Source organism: Uranotaenia lowii, chromosome 2 (assembly GCF_029784155.1).
Source record: "Uranotaenia lowii strain MFRU-FL chromosome 2, ASM2978415v1, whole genome shotgun sequence".
Classification (NCBI taxonomy): Eukaryota; Metazoa; Arthropoda; class Insecta; order Diptera; family Culicidae; genus Uranotaenia; species Uranotaenia lowii.
The window spans coordinates 297,205,109-297,230,911 of NC_073692.1; the positions used below are offsets into that span (position 1 = coordinate 297,205,109).

General features: G+C 34.2%; 1 protein-coding gene across 3 annotated transcripts in view; it reads left to right on the forward strand.

The window, feature by feature from the left end:
- LOC129748366 (rho guanine nucleotide exchange factor 11) overlaps positions 1-25,803 on the forward strand; it is a 353,958-nt gene that overhangs the window by 196,056 nt on the left and 132,099 nt on the right. For all 3 annotated transcript variants that reach the window (XM_055742966.1, XM_055742968.1, XM_055742967.1), the window contains 2 exons: positions 121-277; positions 353-472. In XM_055742966.1, coding sequence (XP_055598941.1) covers positions 121-277; positions 353-472 — 277 coding nt within the window. The remainder of the gene's footprint in view (positions 1-120; positions 278-352; positions 473-25,803) is intronic.

Below are 25,803 nucleotides of genomic sequence, written 5' to 3' on the forward strand. Positions count from 1 at the left end.
GTGATTCATCTACTATGATTGTTTTTCCAAAATGCATACCGAGGATACATACATATATTTTAACATCTCCGATTACATATTTAACAAGTGACTAATCTATAATTTTTTCAATTTTTAAAGATCGGCCAACCAGCATATCGTTAGCCCGGCAGCCCTCGGACCGACGACAGGACTTCAACAGCAGCAATGTTAGTTCCTATTCGGATTTTCTCAGCAATTCCACCGGCGATCCGGGCACCTTTGTCCAAGGTGCCGACAATGATCAGTTCCGGGATAGGTAAGTTTCAAAGTTTATTTATTTTTAATTTTTTTAAATGAATCTAACGAAACCCATACGATCTTTTTATTTTAGTGTCAAATCAAAATCGGCGCCGGTCTCTGTCAATCGGTCCGAATCGTACAAGGAGCGATCGCAGAAGAAAACGCGCAATACCCGCCGGAAAACGTCGGACCCCAGTCTGACGAAAACGACGTAAGTACCAAACTAAATCTTGAATTTATGGGAACCCACCTCGTTTTCACAACTCGAAAAAGTTGACTAGAAAGTAAAAGTCACACGAAAATTGAAGTTCTTGGTCGAAATAAAAGTTCAGAAATCAGTAGTTTAAAAGGGGATCCTTTGTCTATTCTTAAACTGATTTTCTAAGGAAAGTATGGCACTTATGCTTGGTCGCAAAGAATATTATTAAAGGATAACTTTTTTTCGGAATTTTAGGCAGGACTTCATGCTCATAACGTACAACTTGCAACTTTGATCTGAGTAGTATTGCTCAAACTTAAAAGGCAGAAATCGAGAAAAATTTAATCTGACCGGTATGGCCACATATTTTTTTAAACTTCCCGGATTTTACCCAGATTTATTCAAATTTTATGCTAAATCAATTTTTTAAGAAAATCAAATATCTTTATGAAAATTTTTAAATTTTCTGTTTCTAAACGATGTTTTGGAGTACATTTATTTGTTAAATACAATTTGAACACTGCTGTTGTAATTCGATGAATACTTTCAAGTAATTTTATATCTTTTTCCTCTTGTTTGTTTTAGAATAATGCATAGTTCCTGTTCAGGTTTTTCCTTCTTTTTTACAAGTTTAAAAAGTATTGTAACGTAGAAAGTATTGTATGCTTGAGGTTAAAGATCATCGTATTTTTTGGAAACTATTTTAATAACATCTAGCAAAAATTAGACATTCATCTAATCTATATCTATATATATAAAAATGAATGTTTGTCTGTCTGTCTGTTCCCTATAGACTCGGAAACTACTGAACCGATCATCGTCAAAATTGGCATCTGAGAGTATTTGGGGCCGGAGATGGTTTCTATGATAGTTAAAACCCCCTGCGACTTAAGGAAAGGAGGGCTTCCATACAAAATTTGTAGTTTTTCGAAACAAATAGGTCGGGATTCGACCAGATCGAACTGAACGCCATCAGCAGTTTTCCGAGACACTTGAGTTTATTGTACTAATATTTTCAACTTTGGACAAAATCTGTAAAACTTATCAAACAGAACCAACAGTTTTTAACCCAAGGAACACATCCCAGTGAATCAATTTACTTATTTTGGTCTCGCAAACGAATTACATGAGTTTCAAAATCTGCAGTTTAAAAAATTTCTCATGGCGTTCAGTTCGGTCTGGTCGAAGCCAGGCCAATAAAAGTCATGACATCCATTTTCACGAGTTTTTTTTCCTTTGGGCGGTTTGTTTTTCGTCTCCATGGTCGAGGCGTCGCGAGCCATTGTCGCAAAAGGATAGTAACCATGGCATAGCATACTGATCAGTGGGAATATTTTGGCGCGTATTTCTCAACCAAGCATATTTTCAATGAAAGGGGTGGCGATGGTGGCCTTGATGTGATTTTTTTTCTACTTGATTCCTAGCTTATTTGTACAGCACATGGTTATGAATGATGCCTAGATATGACCCAGATTGACATTTTGACGATCGAATAAAACATATACCCCATGTTCAAACGTTCAACTTTTCTCTGTTCCAAAGAAATAAAAAAATATGTTTTCTTCAGACATTGTTATTTCGGCCCAAATTCACAACTGAAACGAATTTAGAAATGAAAATGGGATCTTTTGATTTTAAATAATTCTGAAAAAAAACATCATACTTTTTGCTTACAGGTACTTAACATGAAAAGTGTTTTTGTGTTACATGGCTGCATAAAAGAGACTTTTCATCCGCTTCTTTTTTGAAAAGTGAGACTTTAGAACTGATTTTCAACTGTAAGCTAAATTTTTATGAGAAATTTTTAAGTATACCGTTAAAGTGTTAAAAGCAATAATCCCTCCTGTCAACTTACACCGTGGGACAAGAGCACACGTCGAACTTTTAAGAAATTCATCCTATGATTCAATATGTTGGAAAGACCAGAAGGGTTATTCCGAATGTTGAAACTGAAGCGGATGTTTAAAATTCTTAAATGTCTTTGTAAATGAAGGTCATTTGCTTTGAACAGCATTCATTAAAAGTGGAGTAACAAACATAAATTTATACTGCTGGAATACTGCTGATATATCAATGAAACTTGATAAAACAAACAAACAGGTATACGTATTAAATCCATTTTGAACCCATTACTCTGACGCATCAGAAAATAAGCTTTGCATTTACACTTGCCCCAATATACGGGACAAATGTTAACTCAAAAAATTGTTTTTGCCAACATTTTTGAATATTTGACTTTCAAAGAGAAAATGAAAAACGCTGAGAATTGATTTAGTAATGCAACCGATATTTTATTTAAATATTTCTGTTTTTTGCTTCAATAAATTTATTTATAAAAAAAATTGCACTGTATAAAATCGATAGTTTTCATACCGTTAAAAGTGCTGTTTGGGAAAACTTCAAGTTATAATGTCTCATGTCCATGAGTTTCGCATATGGCGAAACATTTTTTAACATAATTTTGGCATCTCCATAAAGTACAATATGCAATAAATTCCAATATGCGAATCTTTTTCTTTCAATTAGAAATTTATTTAAACTCGAGCCGGGTAAATCAGCCTACCTTCTTCAAGCAGTGGGGGACAAAATTGGAAAAGATGGGGGCGCTCCCCTGTAAGTTTAAGATAAAGAGCTTTTGAAAGAAGGGACCATATTTTAAAAGAGGGTACGGAAATTTGGCATAACTTAAAAATAGATGTGACAAATGTTTTTATGAAAGTTCGTAGCTTCCCACTTTGTAAAAAAAGGGAAAAATCCATAAATTTTGACATTGCATAAGTCATTAGGAAGCTTTAAAAACAGAGTATAAATTTCAGATCTAGAAAAACAAGTTAAGAGATCAAGTTTCAGGTAATAATATATACCATCTTTGAATTGCAATTCGGAACTCCAGCTACGGCTTTCATTTCAAAGTTGTTAGTTCTGAACTATGATGAGGTTTCTAAATTTGAATAAATTTTTACAAATTACATTTATTTTTGGAAAGGGTAGCAAAGCACACCGGGTCAGCTAGTTCGATATAAAAAAAGCAATTTCAAATAGCTTAACACCTGTTTTGTCCAGTTTTCACTGGAATCCAATCTCATTTGATATAAACGTCCTAGAAACGACAAGTTATCTGATATCTTTTCAGCTAATGGTGACATTTTGTAAATCAAAGAAATTCGGCCGAATATTCGTTTGGCCGAATAATTGAAAAGGTCAATATTCGGTATTCGGCTGTTGGCTGAATACCACTATTCGGTATATCTCTAATGAATATCAAGCGGAGAATTCCACTGTACACTCAAAATTTCAATCAAAGTTGATGAAGATATAGGTGATGCAAGTTACAATCTTGACTCAGAGCTACTGCCCAAACCTCGAAATTTCACCGAAGGTCCAGAGTTCTGCTACAGTTTTTTCAAAGTTTTTCCACTTGTAGATAGAAGTTCAATCCCAAATATCAAATAATCAAGCTTGTTTTTCAAGTAAAATTTTCAGTTGATGAAATGAATTTACCATAGTAACGTGAAATTACTTGATCTTTAAAGGTGACTAAAAAAAGTGTTACCAAACATGTCAGAAAATTGGCTCGCCTCTGGCGTTATTAAGTGCTATTATCACTCTAGGCCTAAGGCATTTCATTCTACGACACTACATGACGTTCACGAATTGAAACTAATTTTTTATTGTCAGTTTCGATTTGTAATTCAATAATCCTTTTATATTGAAACTTGAATCTTGACACACAAAAAGCCTACCTTAAAATGGGTTTTAAGAAGTTTATTTAAAAAAGTTCAGCTGATACTTTATTACTAATCACTTTAACAATAAAACAAATTCGGATTTATCATTATAAATTTTATGCTTATATGAAATATTCTTCAAGAAACCAATTTCAGCCTTAATTTTATTTTGTGCTTCTTTTTTTTCGAAATGCTCAACTCATCAATCAAAAGGGTTTTGATAAATTACATAAGGCCACAAAATTCACATTTTTCTGAGGTTCAAAAAATTTATGAGCTAGTATTGATTAATTGTGATGCTCTTGAACTTTTGAAAAAAGTTTAAAATTATTGAGGAATATATTTTATCGGCTATATCGGCGAAATTTATATTCTTTGAGAAAGAAGATAAAAGCCGATAAAATAACTTTATGAAAATAAATTTACGGTGATTGACTCTTCATTTTAAAAATTATTGAGGAAAATTCGGAACTTTTCTTACATAACTGTGCGAAATAAATGATTTTTAATGAATTTTTAAAGAAGTTTTAAAAAATATTTTTAAAGCGAAAATCAAGTTTTGCAGATTTAATCAATTTTTTGAATGAAATAAAATCTCTATCTATACAATTGTAAGACGTTTTTATTGGTAAAATTTCTTTCTAAAAAATAAAAAAAAAATCTTTGTCATCTTCATATTATATTTCAGTTTGAAAAGTTTGAAAAGAGCTTAAATTTTAAACTAACGAGTGTATCCGAAAAAATGCAATAGCTTTTGAATGCATGGCTGAAAATTGATGAAATTTTCAGTGAGGCTACCTAGTAATGTAATCTGTAGGTGCACAAAATAAGGTAATAATCTGTCAATGGGGCTTGTCGGCAAGCGCCTTTACATACCGACCGTTTGGAGCCACCACTTGTCAATTTTCTCTCAGTGGAGAGAGGGAATTTGTTAAGAGCGAGAATTTTCCTCGTTTTGTTTTGATTTTGATTTTCATGCTGAAGAAGTTATTTTTAATCCGTTTGGTTCCGATCAGTTTTGTGGGTTTTGTATATTTTCATACGTTTTCTGCTTTAGGTAAAAATGATAGGAACAACATTAAATAGTGACAAAAAAGACGAGCTGCCGTGTCATGGACTTATGTGCAGGTAAATTTATCGAGCATCCCAGGAATTCACAAGGAGATTTTCCCATGGATGACTTCAGAAATCCCGGTACGCTTGTGTACGCGAGACGACATTTGATTCCATAACTATGCGGATATACACAGCGAAAAGTGAACACTTCCATACAGGAAGCTTCGGAATTTTGGAAGACTTTCGATATTTTGAAATTTCGTTTTACCGGAATTAAATTTAAAGTAAACAATAGCTCGTTCCATTTATGCAGTTTTACGCATCGAACATGATAGCAGGTTAAATTTATTTTTCTGCTCAAGTGAAGTAGTAATCATAATATGTAGTAGGTATTTTTACAATAAATCTTATTTAAAATTCCAGGCCTTTCGTTGGTATTTCGCATGATGAGGTTCGTTTGGTCGAACTATGTATGGTTTACCAACCTGGAAAGCAAATAGAATGATTCGAACGATCGTCCGAAGATGATGTTGGTTCCCCGTTCGAAGCGCAAGTCGTCTGCGAACATAACAGGGGCAGGCCGGTAGCCGATGTGGTCCAGATGTACTGAAAAAAGGTTGTCAATTCTACATCTTTTTCCTCTAGCGAATTTACGCCAATGAAATAGACATGGATCTGCGCTCTCCAAGGACAAGGCAAATCTACCGGCAAATTAACGCTGCTTCCATCATGAAAACCTATCCAGAAATTCTATATTTTTTAATTTGTAAAGTTGTTTGGTAAGTCAAGATTCAAGTAATGGGTTAAATTGTTCTTGTAGTCTACGTTTAAGCTGAAAATTTGAGCAACATTCAATAAAAATGTTGTTATATTATTATATTTTAATTAACTCCGATATGATGTTCTGTTTGAGAATTATGTCAATTTTGACTCTGCTGCAGCTTTTCCTTTTTTTTTTTGAAACGTTCTATCGAAATGAAAAACATCCACAAATCACCGTTATCAAAAATCATACTCGTCACGGATTTTATTTATCTTCTTTGTTACAAATTAACAGCCGCATTGGTTACAATTTAAACTTGCAGGAAATCGTATTCCGATAAATCATCGATGATAAAAGCTCTTACTGTAATTCCTCATAGTACTTGGAAAATTTAAGTAGAATATCTTGATCCTGGTAGTTTTTAACTGGTTTAGTTTTTCCGCCGTCTTCATTGCAGTTCTCTACAATGAACAAAACAGTGTGAGTGTCAATATTGATTCAAGTAAATTTTCAAAAAATATACCTACAATGGATGTTTTGATTGTATCCTCTTTTTTGGCACCAAAAAAAATCAGGAAAAACATATTTTTTTTTTGTTGCTTCACCTCCGGTTTGAAGTAGATGTCACTTGTGTCGCCCGACTTAAGCTGTTGCCTGTTGTTCTCGTTAGCTGCTTACGGCTATGAAGCGGCATTTTCTGCCTGGGGACTGGATGATACAGGTGGGATAAATCGTATAAATGGTCTATGTCCATTTGGTTTGACGTCTGCAGATATGAACACACGGGAACAATCGATCGTTCCGTCCGATTCACTGACAATTTGATCGTAGCCTGATATTTCCAGTTTACCGAGTTAGAAACCTCGATTTTTGTCCCAAAGGTACGTAAGCGTTGCAGTTATAATGAGGATGGTGTTGTTAAAGTTATCCGGAATGCAGTTCGGACAGTTGAAAATCGCGTTCTGTGCACCAAAATACAACTTCCTTGAATGTCTGTCAAAAATATTTTACTAAAGAGAATATTATGAAAATTTGTGTAAGAGTAAAGAGTAGGCTTTATTCTTTTTAGTAGGCCCAAGCCCAATCAAAACAAAAAGCGAAAAACGGATTGGAAGCAAAAAGGATGCCAAATATTTTTTTAACGCTTTTTGAATATGGAAATATCATTTCGTAAAATTGTGGGATCAGTATTTGTTTATTCTCTTTTTGATCGTGAGCCATTGAAACATGTCTCAAGTATCTCAAACAAATACCTTCAACTCGTTACTGCGACCAATATAAAACGCCGCTCACAGGGTTAAATGTACCTAATAAGCAATCAAAATAATTTGCGGACAAACGGTAAACGGTAGGCATTTAATGTCTCACAATATGTTTATATTTTTTCGATGATCTATCAAATTCATTAAAGAGAAAAGTGATTTCTTCGCCTGGAAGGGGGATAAAAAAATATTTCTAAAAATAATTAGTTTAGACTTGATGTCTTCACAAAAGTTGTAGATCTTATTAGTATAAGAAACATAGTTGAAAACACACAGAGGTCGCATGAAAATTTTAAAAGTAACAAACATTTTAAAAGTAATACAAGTAATTTTGAGTTTTTATTCAATATCTTTTTTAAGTATACAATTTACAAACTTGGTGAATTTGAAAAAGTTGTTCAAATTGTTGAAACACACAATTTCGTCGAACATGTCAGATACATATTTCAACTAAGAAAGGAGAAATACTTCAAAATATCCAAAATAATACCTTTTTTCAGTAAGTTATAACTCTAAAAGTTCGGCCGAGTTCGTATAATTTTTTGAGTGGGTTTTGTTGGTCAAGTTATTGGCTTTTCATTGATATATGAATTTAACATTACTTTTCGATTGATTTTCTGCAAACTAGCAATCAATAATAAGCTTTTTACTAATATTTTCGGCGTATTGTGTTATGTTAATGTTTTAAATTAAGAAAATTTTGTGAAACATAAAAATATTTCCCAACTGGCAGCCCTTCTGTCCCTAGAATAGAAAATCAAAACAAAAAAAATTACTCTCTCACCGACAGTTTTTCGCGATTTTAACAACTTTCACCATCTCGTTCGATATCAGCACCGGGCGCAAACGATCCGGAAAATGTGTGGGAACCTTTAGAAGTTTCAAAAAAGTGTGCCAGTTACGCCAAAAAAATTTAAAAAAGGTAACTCTCAATTTTTCCATACAAATTTTTGTCCTAAGGAACCATTTTGATAAGTGCCATCTCTTAATGGGAAATTGAACTAGTGATCCAAAAAACTCACCCCATTGGTTTTTGAGATAGCGTCCAGTACTAAAATTCATTGAAAAAAAAAATTGTTTTGGGCAGGATCGAGAAAAATCCAGAAAAGTCCCAGTGGGAGACCGAAAAACAGCTAGGAATCATCTATTCGATCGAAATTTATGTGGTAAATCATTTAAGAAGTCCTAAAAAATGCAATAGTCAGCTAAAGTTTGAATAAAAGTGAAGATTGTTTTGTGAGAGGAATGTAAGAGATTTTTTCAAGCTCAATCCGAAAATACGAATGAAGAAGTGATAAAAAAAAGTCATTTTTTCTGATTGGTTCGTCTAGCTGACTTATGTATAAATAGGCTTGACTTCATTTAACAAGGTAGAAAAGCTGCCAACCGGTAAAATAAACAAAAAAAGGTGGTAAAATCGTACGCAAAATATTTGAACTGCTTGTGGAGAGATATGTATTTTCCAAAAATAAAATTCGAAATGGACAGAAAAATGAACTCCTTAGCGGTCACCTGGCAGGTTTTCAACTAAAAAAATTTCGTTGACAAGTCTCGCCTGTATTTCCCGGAGATAAACAAGGATAAATTACTCATTCTTTCATAACGATTGACAGGATGAATGGCTAAAAATACAAAAAAGACAGCCTCCAAATGCGACTGTTTTCTCTTCATAGCACTTCAATAGGTCCCACAAAGTTTATACTCTGTTTAAGTTGTATTTAGAATCGTGCCATTACGCAAAAACGTTGTTTTTGTGCCGAAGGAGAACAATCGGCTAAATTTGTTATAACTTCGACCAAATTCAAAATTTTGAGTTATTTTGAAAGTCAAGCCTCAGGAAACAGCAAACGAAATCGAAAATTGCCTTGATTTGAAAAAAGGTGGTAAATAGTATGCATTATAGATGGCGCACGTGTTGCCCAAAAGTTAATGTCGATAAATTTCTTCATCGGACGCTATCTCGAAAACCACTTCATAGAACATCACAAAAATTTGCATATGTAAATATTACATCATCAGGTAACTTTTTCGAATACACTCCTTATTATTTAACGCTTGAGTATTTATAATCGTTTCACTTACCTTTTTTTATCGATCATGAGTTTTTAATCAATCTATCTTCATTTTAATGCGCAATGTTAAGTTAAATAGCATTTGCTTTGGGCTTTAAATATTGACATCAAAATTTGGAATTCATTATTTTTATTTTTATCAGTTCCTAATTTGATCATTCAAGGAATCACCCGAAAATTCACATTTCAAATCGCGATTAAATACTATTTCAATTTAAGATATTGCATAAAAAATTGTCAATCAACCCTTCAATTATTATCATTTTCTTAAACAACTTTTATTTAAGCATGGTTTATTACTGACCTAATCTGTGTTTTTTTTTATTCGGATTTAATTTCTTTTAAATCGAGTGTTTCATGTATTCTATTTTCGTGCAATGATTCTTATGTCCGAAGCTTTTAATTTTGGTTTCATTCGATATGTTAAATTCGCATTCGTTTTCTGGTGTTTCGAAAATATTAACTAAGAATTTCCTCCAAGTAACCATAAGTTCCATAAAACAGGCTTTTTAAAGCTTACTCAGCCCTGCTCGAGGGCTGTATAGCATTCTATTCAGCTCCAAATTAAGTTTATTTAATTATCCACACTGTTCTATAATTAAAGCTGAGTAGAAGGCTATTCAGCTTCTGTTTGAAACCTTGAATCAAAACAATATTTTTGAAAAAAAAAACAAAGCGTTCTTCTTATTTCTATTTGATTTTTGACATTCTTATCTTATCTTATCTTATATTGGATGCTTGAAAAAATTAACCCGTACCCTCAAGATGATACCATGGCCAAATGATTGGATTGCTGGTTGTTAAAATATCAACTTGAAAGAATTTTGGACTTTCCAAATAGGCGAAATTTTTTAAAATGTAAATATTAGCAGTCCACCAGTGATAAATAAACATAAATTGGATCCAGCAGAGTTTTGAAAAGCACCTTAAGGAAGAAAGTTAAAAGTTTGAATTTGCTTTTTTTTTGATAATTTGTTGCGTAACACATTTTTCTTTCAGTTTCATATAATGAAGGCTTGCATATGCAGCCAGCCAATGAGGTACTGTTTCAGAAAAAAAACTCGTTTTTAAAACACGTTAAATTGAACTTGAATCCGAGGAAAATGAAGGAGCATGCAATTGCATTAAGGGGTCAAGGTAACGCTTTTTCTTCTGTTTTAATTCTTTTTGTGATGTTTTTTTTTTATAAATTTTAGGAAATTTTTGAGTGAATTCACAATCCTACCAACTCGTCCTGAGCTCGATCGGTACAGATTTCGTGATTGTTTTCAGTCGCGAGACAGCTCAATTCTATCTTTCAGGCCCACCGAGAAGATAAAAGTGAAGGATCGTACTCGAATGAGGGTCTAGGATTTGGTGTATGAATTTGAATAAAAATTAGATGTATAACTCATTGTAAATTTTAACAATGAAATAAGAACAGATCGTAAACCAGAATTATTCTTTAGATTTTGAACTGATTGGTATTTCCGCAATGAAGAGCTATTGGCATGTGTGCTTCATCTGTTTAAAAAAAATATTGATCAAAATTAGCCATAATTGTAATTCACTGCTTTTTTTAAATTGGCGAATCGTCAACATAAACGTTGATTGATATCGACATTGGTTTATCAAGGTTTCTCAAATAATTAAAAGTTATATTTTGTACTTAGGGTTACATAAACTAGGTTGCAAATTTTGAAACACCCAAAAAAACTGATTTAAGCAGGAACGCATGCCTCTGTACCAAAACAGACCACCAGCAATGTTAATGAACGATTTTTGTGTTTTCACTTCTCGGTGTTCTGAGTATCGTCTTAGCTGAGTGTGCTAATCTTTTTCCAACAGTTTTTGTCGAATTATTTCTATAATCAGGTTTATTTCAGTATGTGTTTGTTAAGAGCCGAATATCGAAGTGATTCTTCCAAATTTAATGCTTTGATAAGGTCTCTATCAAAGTTAATTTCGTTATCGCCATCCTCATTGTTTGTGGTAATGGTAATCTAGAACTAAAAAGCATGATTAGAAATTTTTTCGTAATTTCCCGAATCCCGTAAAACGATGAAAACATCCTGGTAATTCCTGAACTCTATAAATAGAGCTACCTTTCTAAGAATTTACATGACCTAAATTGAAAAAATGATCGTTCTACCTGAGTATATGGTATAGATCTCAATATTCTTGCTGAAAACTTTTTTAAAATATTGAATTGAAGAATGGTTTTGTTCGTCTAAAAACCTAACATAAAAAATGGAGAACGACAACGAATCTGCAAAACCAAACAATTGCAATAGAGAAACACTACAAAAATAATTGAATGCTCTATTTTACAACTTTCATCATTTAGAACTTCCGTTTCGTAAACTGTGAACAGTAACAAAATTATTGGCAAGATAATGAACAGTTATCTGCAAATCTACGAGATTTGATAAATAACTTGAAGTCAAAGTTTTCAATAGAATCTGCAGGCTTCACAAGTTTTCTCAAATACGATTTGGTATGGGTCCAGAAAGTTTCAATCGGTCTCGCTTGAAGACAATTTAGCGCATTCATCTCATTCGGTAAGATCTGGACTTTGTTGGATTGGTACCAAGCCAGTAAGTCATACGTCTCGTCAACACTTTAGCCATCCTGAACAATGTAATACTGATAACCTGAAATCGGTTGAGCGTAATCAATTTTGCAAAAATTGCAACGCACACCGATTTTCCACACAGCAGTCGATCATACGATTTACGTGCTCTTGGTTTGACAGAAGCAGCTTGTTTTGATTCCACTTCGGCTTTTTCTGCTTCTTCTGGGTCTTTTAAAAAAAATCTTACCGCAGGTCCTCTTTTTGGCCACATCCCACACTGAGACAGTCTTGCTACTGGAGTAAGCACGCATGACTTTCCGGTCCAAAGTTTTGTCCACCGGACCTGTTTTTTGCCCAGATTTGTTTTGTCCACAAAGCTGCTTTCCTCTCCATACTTTCGAATCTTATTTCGGACCGCTTTAATGCTTAGTTCTTCCATTCTCGCCAGCTGACTCAGCGAAATGTTGAGGAAAGGACAACATTGGTGCACGATATTTTATCGCTTTTCCGGGAAAATGCCTCGCAATTATTAAAACTAAGGCACACGATACATACTAGTTTGAACTGTTGAACTGTAAACAGCTACACGCAGCAGGAATCAGCTGTTAAACGTCATCCGGAATGAGCAATCGTGCTGAGACCTATTCTTGATTGAACTTAAATATTTGGGGATTTTTTTTTATTATCTGACGGGTTTGCGCCGGGGGTCTTCAGATTTTCCCCAAAACTGAAAATTTGGTTCATTTTTGTGACTTAAAAACAAATGTATTTTTTCAGATTTCTAACATTTTTATTTTTTGAGTTAGCTTCGGTTAGATTTTTTTGCCAATAAAAAATAATCATTTTTCAAAGCTACATAACTCTGTTATTTTTCAACGGAAATTATAAAATAGCACATCAAAATGCATTAAAATTTTATCAGCTTTCCAAATAAAATAGTTGAAAATAAATAAATAAAGACCTTCAACATGAAAAGTTGTAAATAAACTTTAAATGGCGTCTAAAAGTACCGTCTGCACCACCGAATATTTTGCAAAAAATACCATTGAATAGTTCAATTTATGATGCAACTTTCATCTGAAGACACCAAAGTGGGCCACCAACTCCTTGAAGAGTTATGAAAGAAATAATGACAACAAATCTCTTTTCTTTGCATCGAAAACAAACAATGGTCGAACAACTGCACTCACATATGGAGGTAGCAAGCACTTCTAACAACATGGAAACAAAAGAACTTATCAAAGCAGGTAAAAACACTATTTTTTGTGCTTTGTAAACTGCCCCTATTCGCATAACAACCCCATATGAATTTTCGTCATTTTAAGTCAACATAGGGATTCAAAATAAAACACTAAAAAAGAGGTTTTGTTCTACAAATTTCGAAAAAATATATCAATTTGTGGCTGTCCTATATGAAAGATACCCGAATAACAGTTCTATATGTGAAATACCACGGATTTGGTTATGCTTCTTTCGGGGAAATTGTCTTTGATTTATTGCTTTGAATCATTTAAAAAAATTTAACTCACTTGATGTCGAATGATGCACACGAGTTTTCGAAGGCAGGTCTGACTTCCTTAGGAATGACTTCCTGAGCAAATAACAATCGGATGCAATCAAAAATCGTAAAAAGATTCAACTTACAATGTGAAATTTACGATATTTTTCCAAAAGTATGTTTCTTTTTCTGAAAATTGCATTTAGAAGTTCAAAAATGATCAAATTTAAGTCTTAGAAAGTAGCTTGGTGAGAAAAAAATATTCTGTATGGGACTGTTATGCGAGTAGATTTGAAAAAGGTTTCAAATATGGTCGATTAACAGTCCCATAATGAATAAAAATAGTGCTCTCGACCTTACCAATAACCCAATTTCGAAAATTTTAAGTCTAACGATTTATTATGACAACCTAGAAACGATTTTTGTTTATGCTGAAAGTGGTGATCACAATTTAAGAATGTATTCCAAAACAGGAAAAGCTGATTTTCTCGCTTGCTTGTTTCTGCAAATGGGACTGTTATGAAAGTAGAGGCCGTAGAGTGTTGCAGCTAAACTGACTTCATATTATATCCAAAAATCTAATAACGTATTCGTTTATACCCAGTTTTGCACCAGGTCACCACAAGTTTTGCAAATTTTGCTGTCATTTTTAGAAGTTTATGCGCTCAGTTTTGCATCCGTAATTCCCCAGATTTGATTTAAAATGGACGGTGGAACACTGAAGATTCGTTTGTGAGCGATCGAGGTAGCAAAACACTGACGACGAATTATGTTCGTTCTAGTATGGTAAACCTTAAAACTGGGTGAATGGAGAAAACGAATACGGTAAAAGTATCATATTTTCAATGTCATATTAGCTACAATGGGAATGATGCTTTCTACAGCCTGGGCTGGCCATACTGAGCTCTTCGATTATTTCTACATTTGTGCCACACTCTTTGTTTTTGATCAATGGGAAAGGATTTTGCTTAGCTCCCGATATAAAAACTATGTAAAGCACGTCTATATTTCATTTTTTAATCACATTTTTGTGATCCCAAAAACAGAGACTGAACCTTCTATTATTGGCATTGATTATGCTTCACAATGATCTTTGATCAAAAAGTTAATAAGTTATATAGCATATGACCAGGTTGTAAAAGCAACATTCCCATAATTTGTTATATCACATTAACAATACGATACTAAGAATTTTAGTTAAAATTTAAAGTCAGTTATGCTGCAAACACTCTACAAAGCACGAAAAAGTAATGTTTTTACCTGCTTTGGTAAGTTCTTTTGTTTCCATGTTTTAAGAAGTGCGCGCTACCTCCATATGTGAGTGCAGTTGTTCGACCATTGCACACTGGTACAGAACATCAATCTAGCGGAACTAAATTAATAACGCCCAAGGATGAAACGGTAGACTTTTGATGTCTTCAACAACATTGCATAATTTAACAAGGCGCATATTTTGAAATAAAATATTGAGTCGAGGGGTCCACCAATAGCAAGATAAAAATGCTAACTTTTTTGTTAAGCATTTTAGAGCTTTGGTTTCTTCTACAAAGTTGTTTATCTTAACAAAATACATTACTTTGCTGAACAAGTCAATGTTCTTCAATTTCATTCTAAGAAGTTACAATGAAATTAAAAAAAAACCTTGAAAAAACAGTTTTTTAAATCTAAAAAGTTGTAGGTAAGACAAATCAATTTTCAGTCTTCGAAACAAAGTTGAAAAAAGTTAAGATCTACAATCGTTTAGTACATTATGATGTGTTTTGAAATTGCTGAAGCGCTGTAGAAAGCATTTAGTGTAAAATATTAACGATTTTCAAAGAAAAGTTTATCGAATTGCGCAAATTTTCGCACCATCAGCCAATGTGGATTTTATTGTTGGTGTTAAGAGGAATCATTTCCATACAAAACTAGAGTGGAACTCGAAGAAATTTTAAGATTGAAAATCTAGTATTTTATTCACAAATATCTATCCCTTTTTTTAGACACTTTATAAATTTCTTGGTTTCTTCGATGCAATTAACTTGCAGAATTTGAGAATAAGAAATAATTAGATGATTTAACCGGTTTTCTGTTTCAATGTTTCAAATTTATCAATAGAATCTGTTCTAGTACATCATTATATAAATATCTTCGTCAGGTTGAAGTCGTAGTGGGAGTAGTAGTTGTTTTTACAACATTTTCTTCGATCAGGAGTAAATGGTGTATATCAACGTGTTGACAGCTCTGGTTTCAAAATGGTCATAGATCCTTGACTCAAATTGAGTTTGTAATCCAACGAAAACTTATTATTTCAAAAGTGTTTTTTTCGTTAAATAGAGCAAAAATTGGCCTGCCACCAGCTACTGACTGCTGAAAGCTACTTTAATTTTGGAGTTAAATCACTTTCACGTGTTGCTACAGATATCATTTATATAATGATGTTCTAGAACAGATTCTATTGATAAATTTGAAACACTGAAACAGGAAACCGGTTTAATCATCTAATTAATTCTTATTCTCAAATTCTGCAAGTTAATTGCATCGAAGAAACCAAGAAATTTATAAAGTGTCTAAAAAAAGGGATATTTGTAAATAAAATACTAGATTTTCAATCTTAAAATTTCTTCGAGTTCCACCGAGTTCCACTCTAGTTTTATATGGAAATGATTCCTCTTAACACCAGGAATAAAATCCACATTGGCTGATGGTGCGAAAATTTGCGCAATTCGATAAACTTTTCTTTGAAAATCGTTAATATTTTACACTAAATGCTTTCTACAGCGCTTCAGCAATTTCAAAACACATCATAATGTACTAAACGATTGTAGATCTTAACTTTTTTCAACTTTGTTTCGAAGACTGAAAATTGATTTGTCTTACCTACAACTTTTTAGATTTAAAAAACTGTTTTTTCAAGGTTTTTTTTTTAATTTCATTGTAACTTCTTAGAATGAAATTGTAGAACATTGACTTGTTCAGCAAAGTAATGTATTTTGTTAAGATAAACAACTTTGTAGAAGAAACCAAAGCTCTAAAATGCTTAACAACAAAGTTAGCATTTTTATCTTGCTATTGGTGCACCCCTCGACTCAATATTTTATTTCAAAGTATGCGCCTTGTAAAACTAGGCAATGTTGTCGAAGACATCAAAAGTCTACCGTTTCATCCCTGAGCGCTATTAATTTAGTTCCGCTAGATTGATGTTCTGTACCAGTGTGCATTGTTTGTTTTCGTCGTAAAAAAAGAGATTTTCGTCATTATTTCTTTCATAACTCTTCAAGGAGTTGATGGCCCACTTTGGTGTCTTCAGATGAAAGTTGCATCATAAATTGAACTATTCAATGGTATTTTTTGCAAAATATTCGGTGGTGCAGACGGTACTTTTAGACGCCATTTAAAGTTTATTTACAACTTTTCATGTTGAAGGTCTTTATTTATTTATTTTCAACTATTTTATTTGGAAAGCTGATAAAATTTTAATGCATTTTGATGTGCTATTTTATAATTTCCGTTGAAAAATAACAGAGTTATGTAGCTTTGAAAAATGGTTATTTTTTATTGACAAAAAAATCTAACCGAAGCTAACTCAAAAAATAAAAATGTTAGAAATCTGAAAAAATACATGTGTTTTTAAGTCGCAAAAATAAACCAAATTTTCAATTTTGGGGAAAATCTGAAGACCCCCGGCGCAAATTGTCAGATAATAAAAAAAAATCCCCATTTGTTAATTTTGTGCATAAGAGTTTGTGTTTTAATAAAAAAATCACATTTCTTTTCTCTAAATTTAATAAATCCTCTGAATTCCGAATGACTTTATGCAACATTGAATGGCACATTTCGATGGCATAATACACTTGAAGGATACTTTTAAATGATATCTCGCAAAAAGTCAGCACATGTTTTTTCCACTAAACTGGAAGCGTTAAGGCTGGGTTGTGCAAACTAATGAGCAACGGTGTTTGGTTTTATATAATTTCCGTTTAGCTTCTTTGCTGCAAACGCGCAAAAAAAAAATCGCCATGGATGATTGAAAACTGCAATTCCGATATGGTGTCGTTGTTAGGCTTGGAAGGATAATCGCCATACTTGGAATTAGTCTTTGTCAAGATGCAGAAAACATAGGTAACATAAATGTCACATGTTCTTCACCGTGAGCAGAGCAAAAACCTGCAGTAGCAAGAAAGAAAGTAGAAGCTAAGAAAAAAAAGTAGGTAACCTAAGACAACAAAACAATCAAGAGCAGAGGAAAAAAGTTTGTTTGCAAACAATTTTCATTTTACGCCATCGCCATCGGTTAGTATTTAGTGAGTCGTCTTCTTCGTGAGGATTTCCATCTCTGTCTCTTGGTTATTAGCAATCAGTATCATTCGGTTATTAAAGTAGTTCGACGATGTCCACCCGGTTTTATATGTGGGAGTTTGCGCAAAACTTGTATCACTATACAAGGTACTGACAATGGTTGGAGCCGTAGTTTTTTGCCTTGCTTCTTCTCTCCTCTTTAAGAATACAAAGAATTGAGATATCACCACCTGTCGAAGGTGAGGTGTGTTAGGAGAATGAGAAGAGTGGCGGCACCGTGTTTATGACCTAATTAGTTTCGGTTGGCAATGCATCTCAGATCTGTTTTGAATCCTTGGCACTAGAAAGCGGTTTGTTTTGATAACTGGACATTGTGGACATACTCGGGTACAAGAAATTCTATCGCTTTAGTCAAACTCATGAGGTTTTCTACGTACATATTCGAGTTTTAAAGGTGACATAAATTTACGTAGCACGTCCATAAAATTTCGAGATTCCAATGGCATTTCATTATCTCGTAAAAAAACTAAACTGGTTTTTCAATTGACAATAGGTGTATGTATTTTCGAACTAGTAACCATTTTTGACGGTCGCCACTTAAGCAGTAGAGTTACCAAACTGAACATTTGGGAGACAAAGGATAAAATATCGACTGTCGGCTTCTACAAAAATGAACCACTGGCTTTGATTAGTTTTTGGTAGAATAGATATAGATATCTTTGTGGCAAACGGTAGGTATATTAGAAAAATTTCTTCGTTAATTTTCATAAAACTGACCATATGCAGTTATACACAAAATTGATCGTGCACTTTTTTTTTTGTAATTCTTGGCTTTTAATTTGAATAAATGATCAATAAAACCAGTTTCAAAATTGACTGATATTTTTTTTGAAAAATTGTCACTATTTTGCCCTTATATGCCTATATTAGGGTGACAGTGTATGTATTGTAAAAATTAAATGATCGAATTTTGAAAACCATATACATTGGTAGATTGGCCCAAAAACTGACCTATGCAAAATTTCAGCTCAATCAGATTTTGTTTAGGGATGCCTCAAAGCGTTCTAAGTTTCGGTTTTTTTACCCTCAAAAATCATCAAAGGGGAGACCAAAGGAAACTGCATGAAACGTCGAGATTTAGCCTTCCCTCGGAAAAAAAAATGGGCCAGAAATCAACTATCTGAGACTTCGTCGGTTTCCAAAAAAAAAGTCCCAGAAAATCAATTTTTGACCCAACATTTTGTTTCGAGATAACACCAGATCTCGACATTTCATGCAATTCTAAGTCATTCGACACGAAAAATGAAATTTTCGATTTTTTCGATTTCCCTTGGGGTAATTTTTGATGGTCTAAAAACCGAAACTTCAGCGCTTTGAGGCACCCTTAAATCAAGTTTGATTGAGCTGAAATTTTGGACAGGTCAGTTTTTTTGGGACAATCTACAAATTGTATACGGTTGGTTTCCGAAATTCGACATGACACATTAGGCTAACACCCTAGCATATATTCATCATGAGCAAATGGTTGTGAACTTTGGTTTGAGTGGTGAATTTCTGAGTATCGAAATTCTCCAATTTATTTTAAAGTTTAATAGGATGAAAAAAAAATCAAATCAGAGAATAAGTTTAAAGGACTGAAATATGTACTTTAAATAATATTTTGGCTGACGGCATATAATGCATTGCCTTCACTTTGAAGTTTTTATTCGCTAAAAAATAAAAAAAAACTGATTTGCAACTTATTGGTGATTTTTAAATTACTGGATACTGGAATATTCTGTATAATCCCGTTTCTATAAAAAAAATTGAAACAAATGTAATCCCAATAAACTCTTTTCGGAGTTACAGAATATGGTAACTGAAATTTTCGAAGGTGATGGAAAGTAGTAGAGAAACATGAGGTATCAAAGAAAGAAAGAACATAAGCCATACATATCATCAATTTTTTGAAAAAGATACAACGGCTCACAGGCAGGATTTGAACCCGCAATCTTCGCTTCAGTACAACGGTGCGTTAGCCAATTTCACCACAGTGAACATGATGAAATCGACCGACATGGGCGTACAAATCGAGCTCTGCCAATCAACTGCTGGACCTTCTATCGAAACACCATGTATATATATCCCGCATTTCCCACTATTTATCTCTTTTGTATCTCTAACACCACCCATCGACTCGACAGTTGCGTGTGGGACGCCGAGCGGTACAGACTGATTTTTTGCGTGCTCCAGGGCGGTTACAGTTAGTTCGGAAAAATAATAGTTAGACGACTTTTAATATGTCCGAAATTTGCCGAAAACGTTATCGCGATCGATATCGTGGTTGAATTTTTAAAATACAACCAAAAATACGAGCTTCTGAAGTTTCTGAAAAATGTGTGTGAAAAGTGTTTAATTACTGAAATCGACCAGCAGCAGATGCAGACTTATTATGAAAAAATGTTGGACGATTGTTTGCGAATCGGAATTAAGCTGTTGCTACGATGTGAATTACTGGATCGACTTTTCAGTAAATCCAGGTGTGTCCAAAAAAAGTGAATAATTCTAAACTGTTTTGAGAGAATTACCCGTTATGATTTTATTATAAAAAAGCATGATCCAACGTGTCGTGTGGAAAAATGCACAGCGCCGCGCGGCCTGCTATGATTGACAAGCGCAGGCGCGTGAAAGTGAAAAAAAACTGCAAGGGATGGCAAAAGGCGAAATAACATGGAGTGGAAAAAATTAAGTTTGACTATCGGCTTCTTGCCCAAGAGCGTCATGATTATTGCGCTGTGAGTGATTATTGCGTTTTGTTCAAGTGAAAAAGGATTGCAAATGGGCGTTAGTCAATTGAAGTGATATGAAGAGCGGCTAACCGCGGCCATATCAGCAACAAGGAAATAGTGCGTACAGCGAAGTGCGTGAATCACAATCATAATAAAGGTTATTTTATTGTGAAAGTGATCACTTCTAGCGATAGTAGCAAAAATGAGGTAACATATTGATAGAAAAAGCGGTGAAAAATAAGCAAAAGTGCAGGGATGCGGGTTTTCCACAAAAATGATTTTGTGTTTGGTTTTCATAAAAGTGAATTAGATGTTAATGTTGAGATTTGTTTTACTACCAAATATTGTATTTGTTTGGCTGAGGTGTGTGATCTAAGAGCAGAAGAAAAAATAATAGTTAGTGGAGGAAAAATCGTGATGGAATTGAAGGTGGAAGATTGCAGTAGTCATTGTGTAACAAAGTTACATCCAAAAGCAGAATGTGTCAGGGAAGAATGCTGAAATGGCAGCTGCGAGAGTCTCTACACGCTCAGTTGGGGAAAATTATGATTTCATAAAAAAAACTGATGGATTGGAATCAAGTCCCGTGATCGACAGCAGGTATAAAGTTGGACAAATTACATCGGCCAATAGGTAAGATGTATCTCTCAATGCAAATAACTAAATATATAAGAATGTTCAATCAGTTGCCAGTTGGCCAGGTATATACACGGATGCCGGAATACCTGAAGATAATTTATAGCATTAAAGATGCTTTAAATTTCAAACTGATTGTGTAACTGATTGACTCATTCCTCCAATATACACTAGCACAGACACGTGAAACATTCATAACACAACAGTTCACACGAAGCCATGGTACCGGGTACGGTGTTTGCATCATTGGAGATCTGTCGAGTAATCTAAATAATGATTGCGAATCCATACTTTGGCAAAACTGCGGTGAATCCGTGCACCCATAGTGGATTACCAACATACATACATACATACATACTAACACCACCCATCGACTTGAGATTTTAGCCGAGCGAGCACATGGTTGATTGCTTCGGGTTTGACGCAACTTACGGTCAGATGAAGAACTTAACCTTAAAAAATGAATTAAGAATACAATTTGAAAAAAATATGCTCAACCATGCGATTCAAATAATTTAACGTTTGCCCGGATTGACCTCTGAAGTGGAGAAATCTAGCATATGGGAAACATGATTGGGATACATTTATATCGCCGGAGTGGTAACGCAGGGTCTAATAATCGTTCGAATTGGCAATTGCATTTTAAAGTTTTGATAATTATGATAATTTTGAAAATTTTGTCAATAATTTCAATTTCGTCGTATTGGCATTTTTGTCAATTTAGTTAAGTATCCAATTTTGTAATTTTTGTCAATTTATTATTTCTGATAATTTTGTCAATTTTATATGTTTATTTAAATTTTATCGCTTTTGTAAATTACATGATTTTTTGTTAAAATTTGACAGATTTAAGAAAATTTTAAACAAAACAATAAAACTGCTAAAATTAGTGAAACTGCAAAATTCTGAGAATATAAGATAAAAATTAACCAAATTAACGTAAAAGATAAATTAACCAAATTGACAAAATTAATATCAATGACAAAATCAATGACGAAATTGACAAAAATGATGACATTGACAGAATAAACCAAAAATTAAAAATTGATAAAATTGTCAAAATTGACAAGCATAAAAAAAGGAAAAATTGACAAAAGCAAAAAATTTGTTTAAAATTACCAAATTGACAAAATTAGTAAAAAACTGACAAAGATGACAAAATTGACCACATTGATAAAATTAACTAATTTGAAAAAACCATCAAAATTAAACAAAATGACAAATGGATAAAAATTTCTTAATAAACATAATTGACTTGAATGACAAGAGTGAATTTTGTCGTTATTGTCATTTTTAAGCAAAAATGACAAAAGTAAATTGTATAAGTTTGATTTTTTTTTTAATTTTTTTAAGTTTTTTTCAATTTTGTAATTTTTGTAAAATTGACCTATTTTGTATTTCTTGTTAAATTTGTCAATGTATTCAATGTTTTAAATTTTGTCAAATTTGTAAATTTGACCATTTTTGTCAATTTGTTCATTATGTCAATTTTGTCATTTTTTAAGGTTTGGTCAATTTTTCGATTTTTCTATTGTCAATTTAATCAATTGCTTTAAATTTGGCATTTTTTCGATTTTTTCATTTTGAAGTCAATTTTGTTTATATGATGAACAAATAACAATATCAGTTCGGATAGTCAACTTTGTCCATTTTCACAATTTTGTAAATTTTGTATATTTTAACAATTTTGTCAATTGTATCTTTTTTGTTAATTTTCGTAAAATCTGTTGATTTTTATAAGAATATCAATGAGTTTTCTAGAATGAGAATTGTAGGAACATTTTGCAAGTGAGTGAATTATGCTTGGGCCTAATCGTATTCAAACAATGCTCGATTCGAGATGCCAGAAGAATCTCTGATGTTTTTTCATTAGTAAAAAAAATGTAAACAACATGCTGATTCGAATTTTCGATTATTTTAAATTTCATTTTACTATGGCTTTTTCCTTCAGAGATCACTAAAAAAGCAAGTAGAATCAATTTTTAGGTCTTCTTATGCAATTTTCAATTTTTTTAGGAAAAATATTGATAACTGCTAAGCGGTACATTGAGTTTCCAGAACTGGTCTTTATATTGCATTGAAAACACGCCTGTGGAATCAACGGAGCTTTGTTACAGTTTAAATTAAACTTGGTTTACATTAATTGAAAACCAATTCGGAATAAATAATGTGTTCATTAAAATTGCAAATATAGGCAGTCAAACCCAAAGTTGTTACAGTTTGCTCTCAGTGCAGCCGATTGAGCAAACAAAACAGAAGAGGAATCCCACCCTGTTCTTGCCAACAAAAAAAAAAAAAAAAAGAAAGGGAAAGAAAAAAGGAGAACAGAAACGGCCGCCTAAAAGAGGAGTCTTTGGTGATACGTTGTGGGTTCGGGAAGCGTCGTCGCGAAAAAAGAAACGTGCGGCCCGAGACTTGTGAAGGTGAAATTTAATTAAAAAAGGCTCGAGCTATTTCGAAAAGTGTCCTTCTTGGTGAGTTCCCCGGGCGAATTAGGTGCGAGTGAACAGCCGGGAAGAAAAATCAACGGCCGGAACGGCCAGTCAGCAACGTAATTGTGCCGAGGAAAAAACCAGCACGTGGCACGTCCATACTTTCCTTGCCACTGGCACATTTTCGTGGCACTTGCACCGTCTTTTGTCTTGCTGCCAATTCATCGGTGATCCACAACGACAGTTGGTTCCAGGAGGGCGGAACCGGGAGTTCTGGTGGTGCACTTTCTGGTCAATTCCCGCTTCAACAAAGGCCAGGTTTCCGGCGAACCACCACGCCAGCAGCATCCAGACAGGTTTGGAAACCTGCCTTCAAGGCCGCTTGTCCTGTCCGGAAAACATAACATCGACGAGGATACAAGCCAACGGGTCCGGAAGCTCACCCGGAATTCAATATTTATCTTCGTCTGTCCATCCACCAACTCCGTTTCGGCCTCAGCAAAGCGACATCTGGTGTCAGGATGACAAACCAGGGCTATATGGCCTTTCAAGCTGTTCAATGTAATGGGTGAGTAACAACTATAAAACACTGCCAAATAAGATAGCATAATGGTTTGACCAAACAAAAATGAACACAAAAAATTCATGACTTGCTACATAATTGCAAGTACTCAAAATTTCATTCGCTGGGTTCAACTGAGCTAGCCTGGCAAAGAAGGAGAAAAAAAGTTTACTTCTTCTTCTTCTTTAAGCCAATCTTCATCTTACATTGGCGCCCAACATAAAAACCCACACAGCATAACAGAAAATTATGGTTTTTCGATGGTTTTTCCTCTAGATAATTAAATTTCTGAAATCCTGATAAGATTTCACCTTTAAGTTCATTTATTGATAAGCATTTGATTCGTCTGCATTACATTAAGCTTACAAAACTTATTATTATACTAAGTGATTCAAAAAATACAGTTGGAAAAATTAATCCAAAATGGATTTTTCTTCACTGTCGGAAGAAGAAATAGCTTATGAGCTTGCGTTAAGACACATTATTAATGTAAATTCTCTCACACACCGAAGTAAGGTTTTGAAATTAAAAGCTCTGGTTCAAGAAGAACAAATTAAAGATGTCTTTCATGACAGCTCGATTCATGTCATGAGTCCGACTACAACTATCGAAAATTGCTCTACCGGTATCAAGGATCTGCAGACGTTTGTAGATTTAGCCTGCAAATCGAATAGTAACCATGATCTGGCCTTAGCTAAAGCTAGATTACTTCACTATAAACAAAGATTAAGCATTATAGATCCTCCGAATTATTTGGTAGACGTTCTACGTTCCCTTCAGTCAATAGTCAACGGGTTGCTCTCAAAAGTGCGCGCGCAGAATGAACACGGTGCAAACGAAATAGTGATTGATGCTAGTGCAAACTCGAGCCTTGTTGCAGTAGAGGAAGAAGCAGCAGCAGGAGAAGCCAGCGTAGCGGAAGTCTTCAGCGCTTCAGCGAGCATGCAAAATACTACGATTGTAGCAGAATCTCCGCTCAACATAAGCCGAGGAAGAGGACGAGGAATCTCTCCGAAACATCACACAGGTACCAAACCGAAACAGCGAGAATTCAACAATGAATTGAGATCAAGTAAACCTTCACACATCCCACCCACTCTGTTTTCTCAATATGAACCAGCGAACGACAGCTCTGCAGGCGAACGAAACCGGCAAGCGCAGCAGTCAACAGAGGCGAACGACGAGAACAACCGAGGTGGTTCCAGATCAACACAAGAAAGCTCCAGGAATGCGGAAAGAGGGCGTTATGAAGATCTTCGAAACGAACTCTTGAACAATCTGTTGCAGCTACAGCTTCAGCCACGCAGAACAGACGAGAACAGCAGAATGCAAAAAGCAATTCATCACTGGCGGTTCTTCTTCAAAGGACGCGAGGATATTGAAAATCTTAACACGTTCCTAGATCGGGTCGAGAGCTTTGCGATATCGGACGACATATCAGACGAGGTGTTACTTTCAGGCGTTAAGCATCTGCTTATGAACGATGCCCTGGAGTGGTATGCAGACAACCAACGTCAACTGGTATCCTGGGATGCGTTCAAGCGCATAATTCGTCGAGACTATCTGGGTGAAGAGCATGGGCAGTTGCTGAGAGCCGAGGCATTCTTTCGTTACCAAGGCGAAACAGAGTCGTTTGATCAATACTTCAAAGACATTTCCACGTTGTTCCGCTTTGCCGATCCTCCGATGTCGAACGCAGAAAAGCTGTTCCTGGTTAAAAAGAATATGCGCATG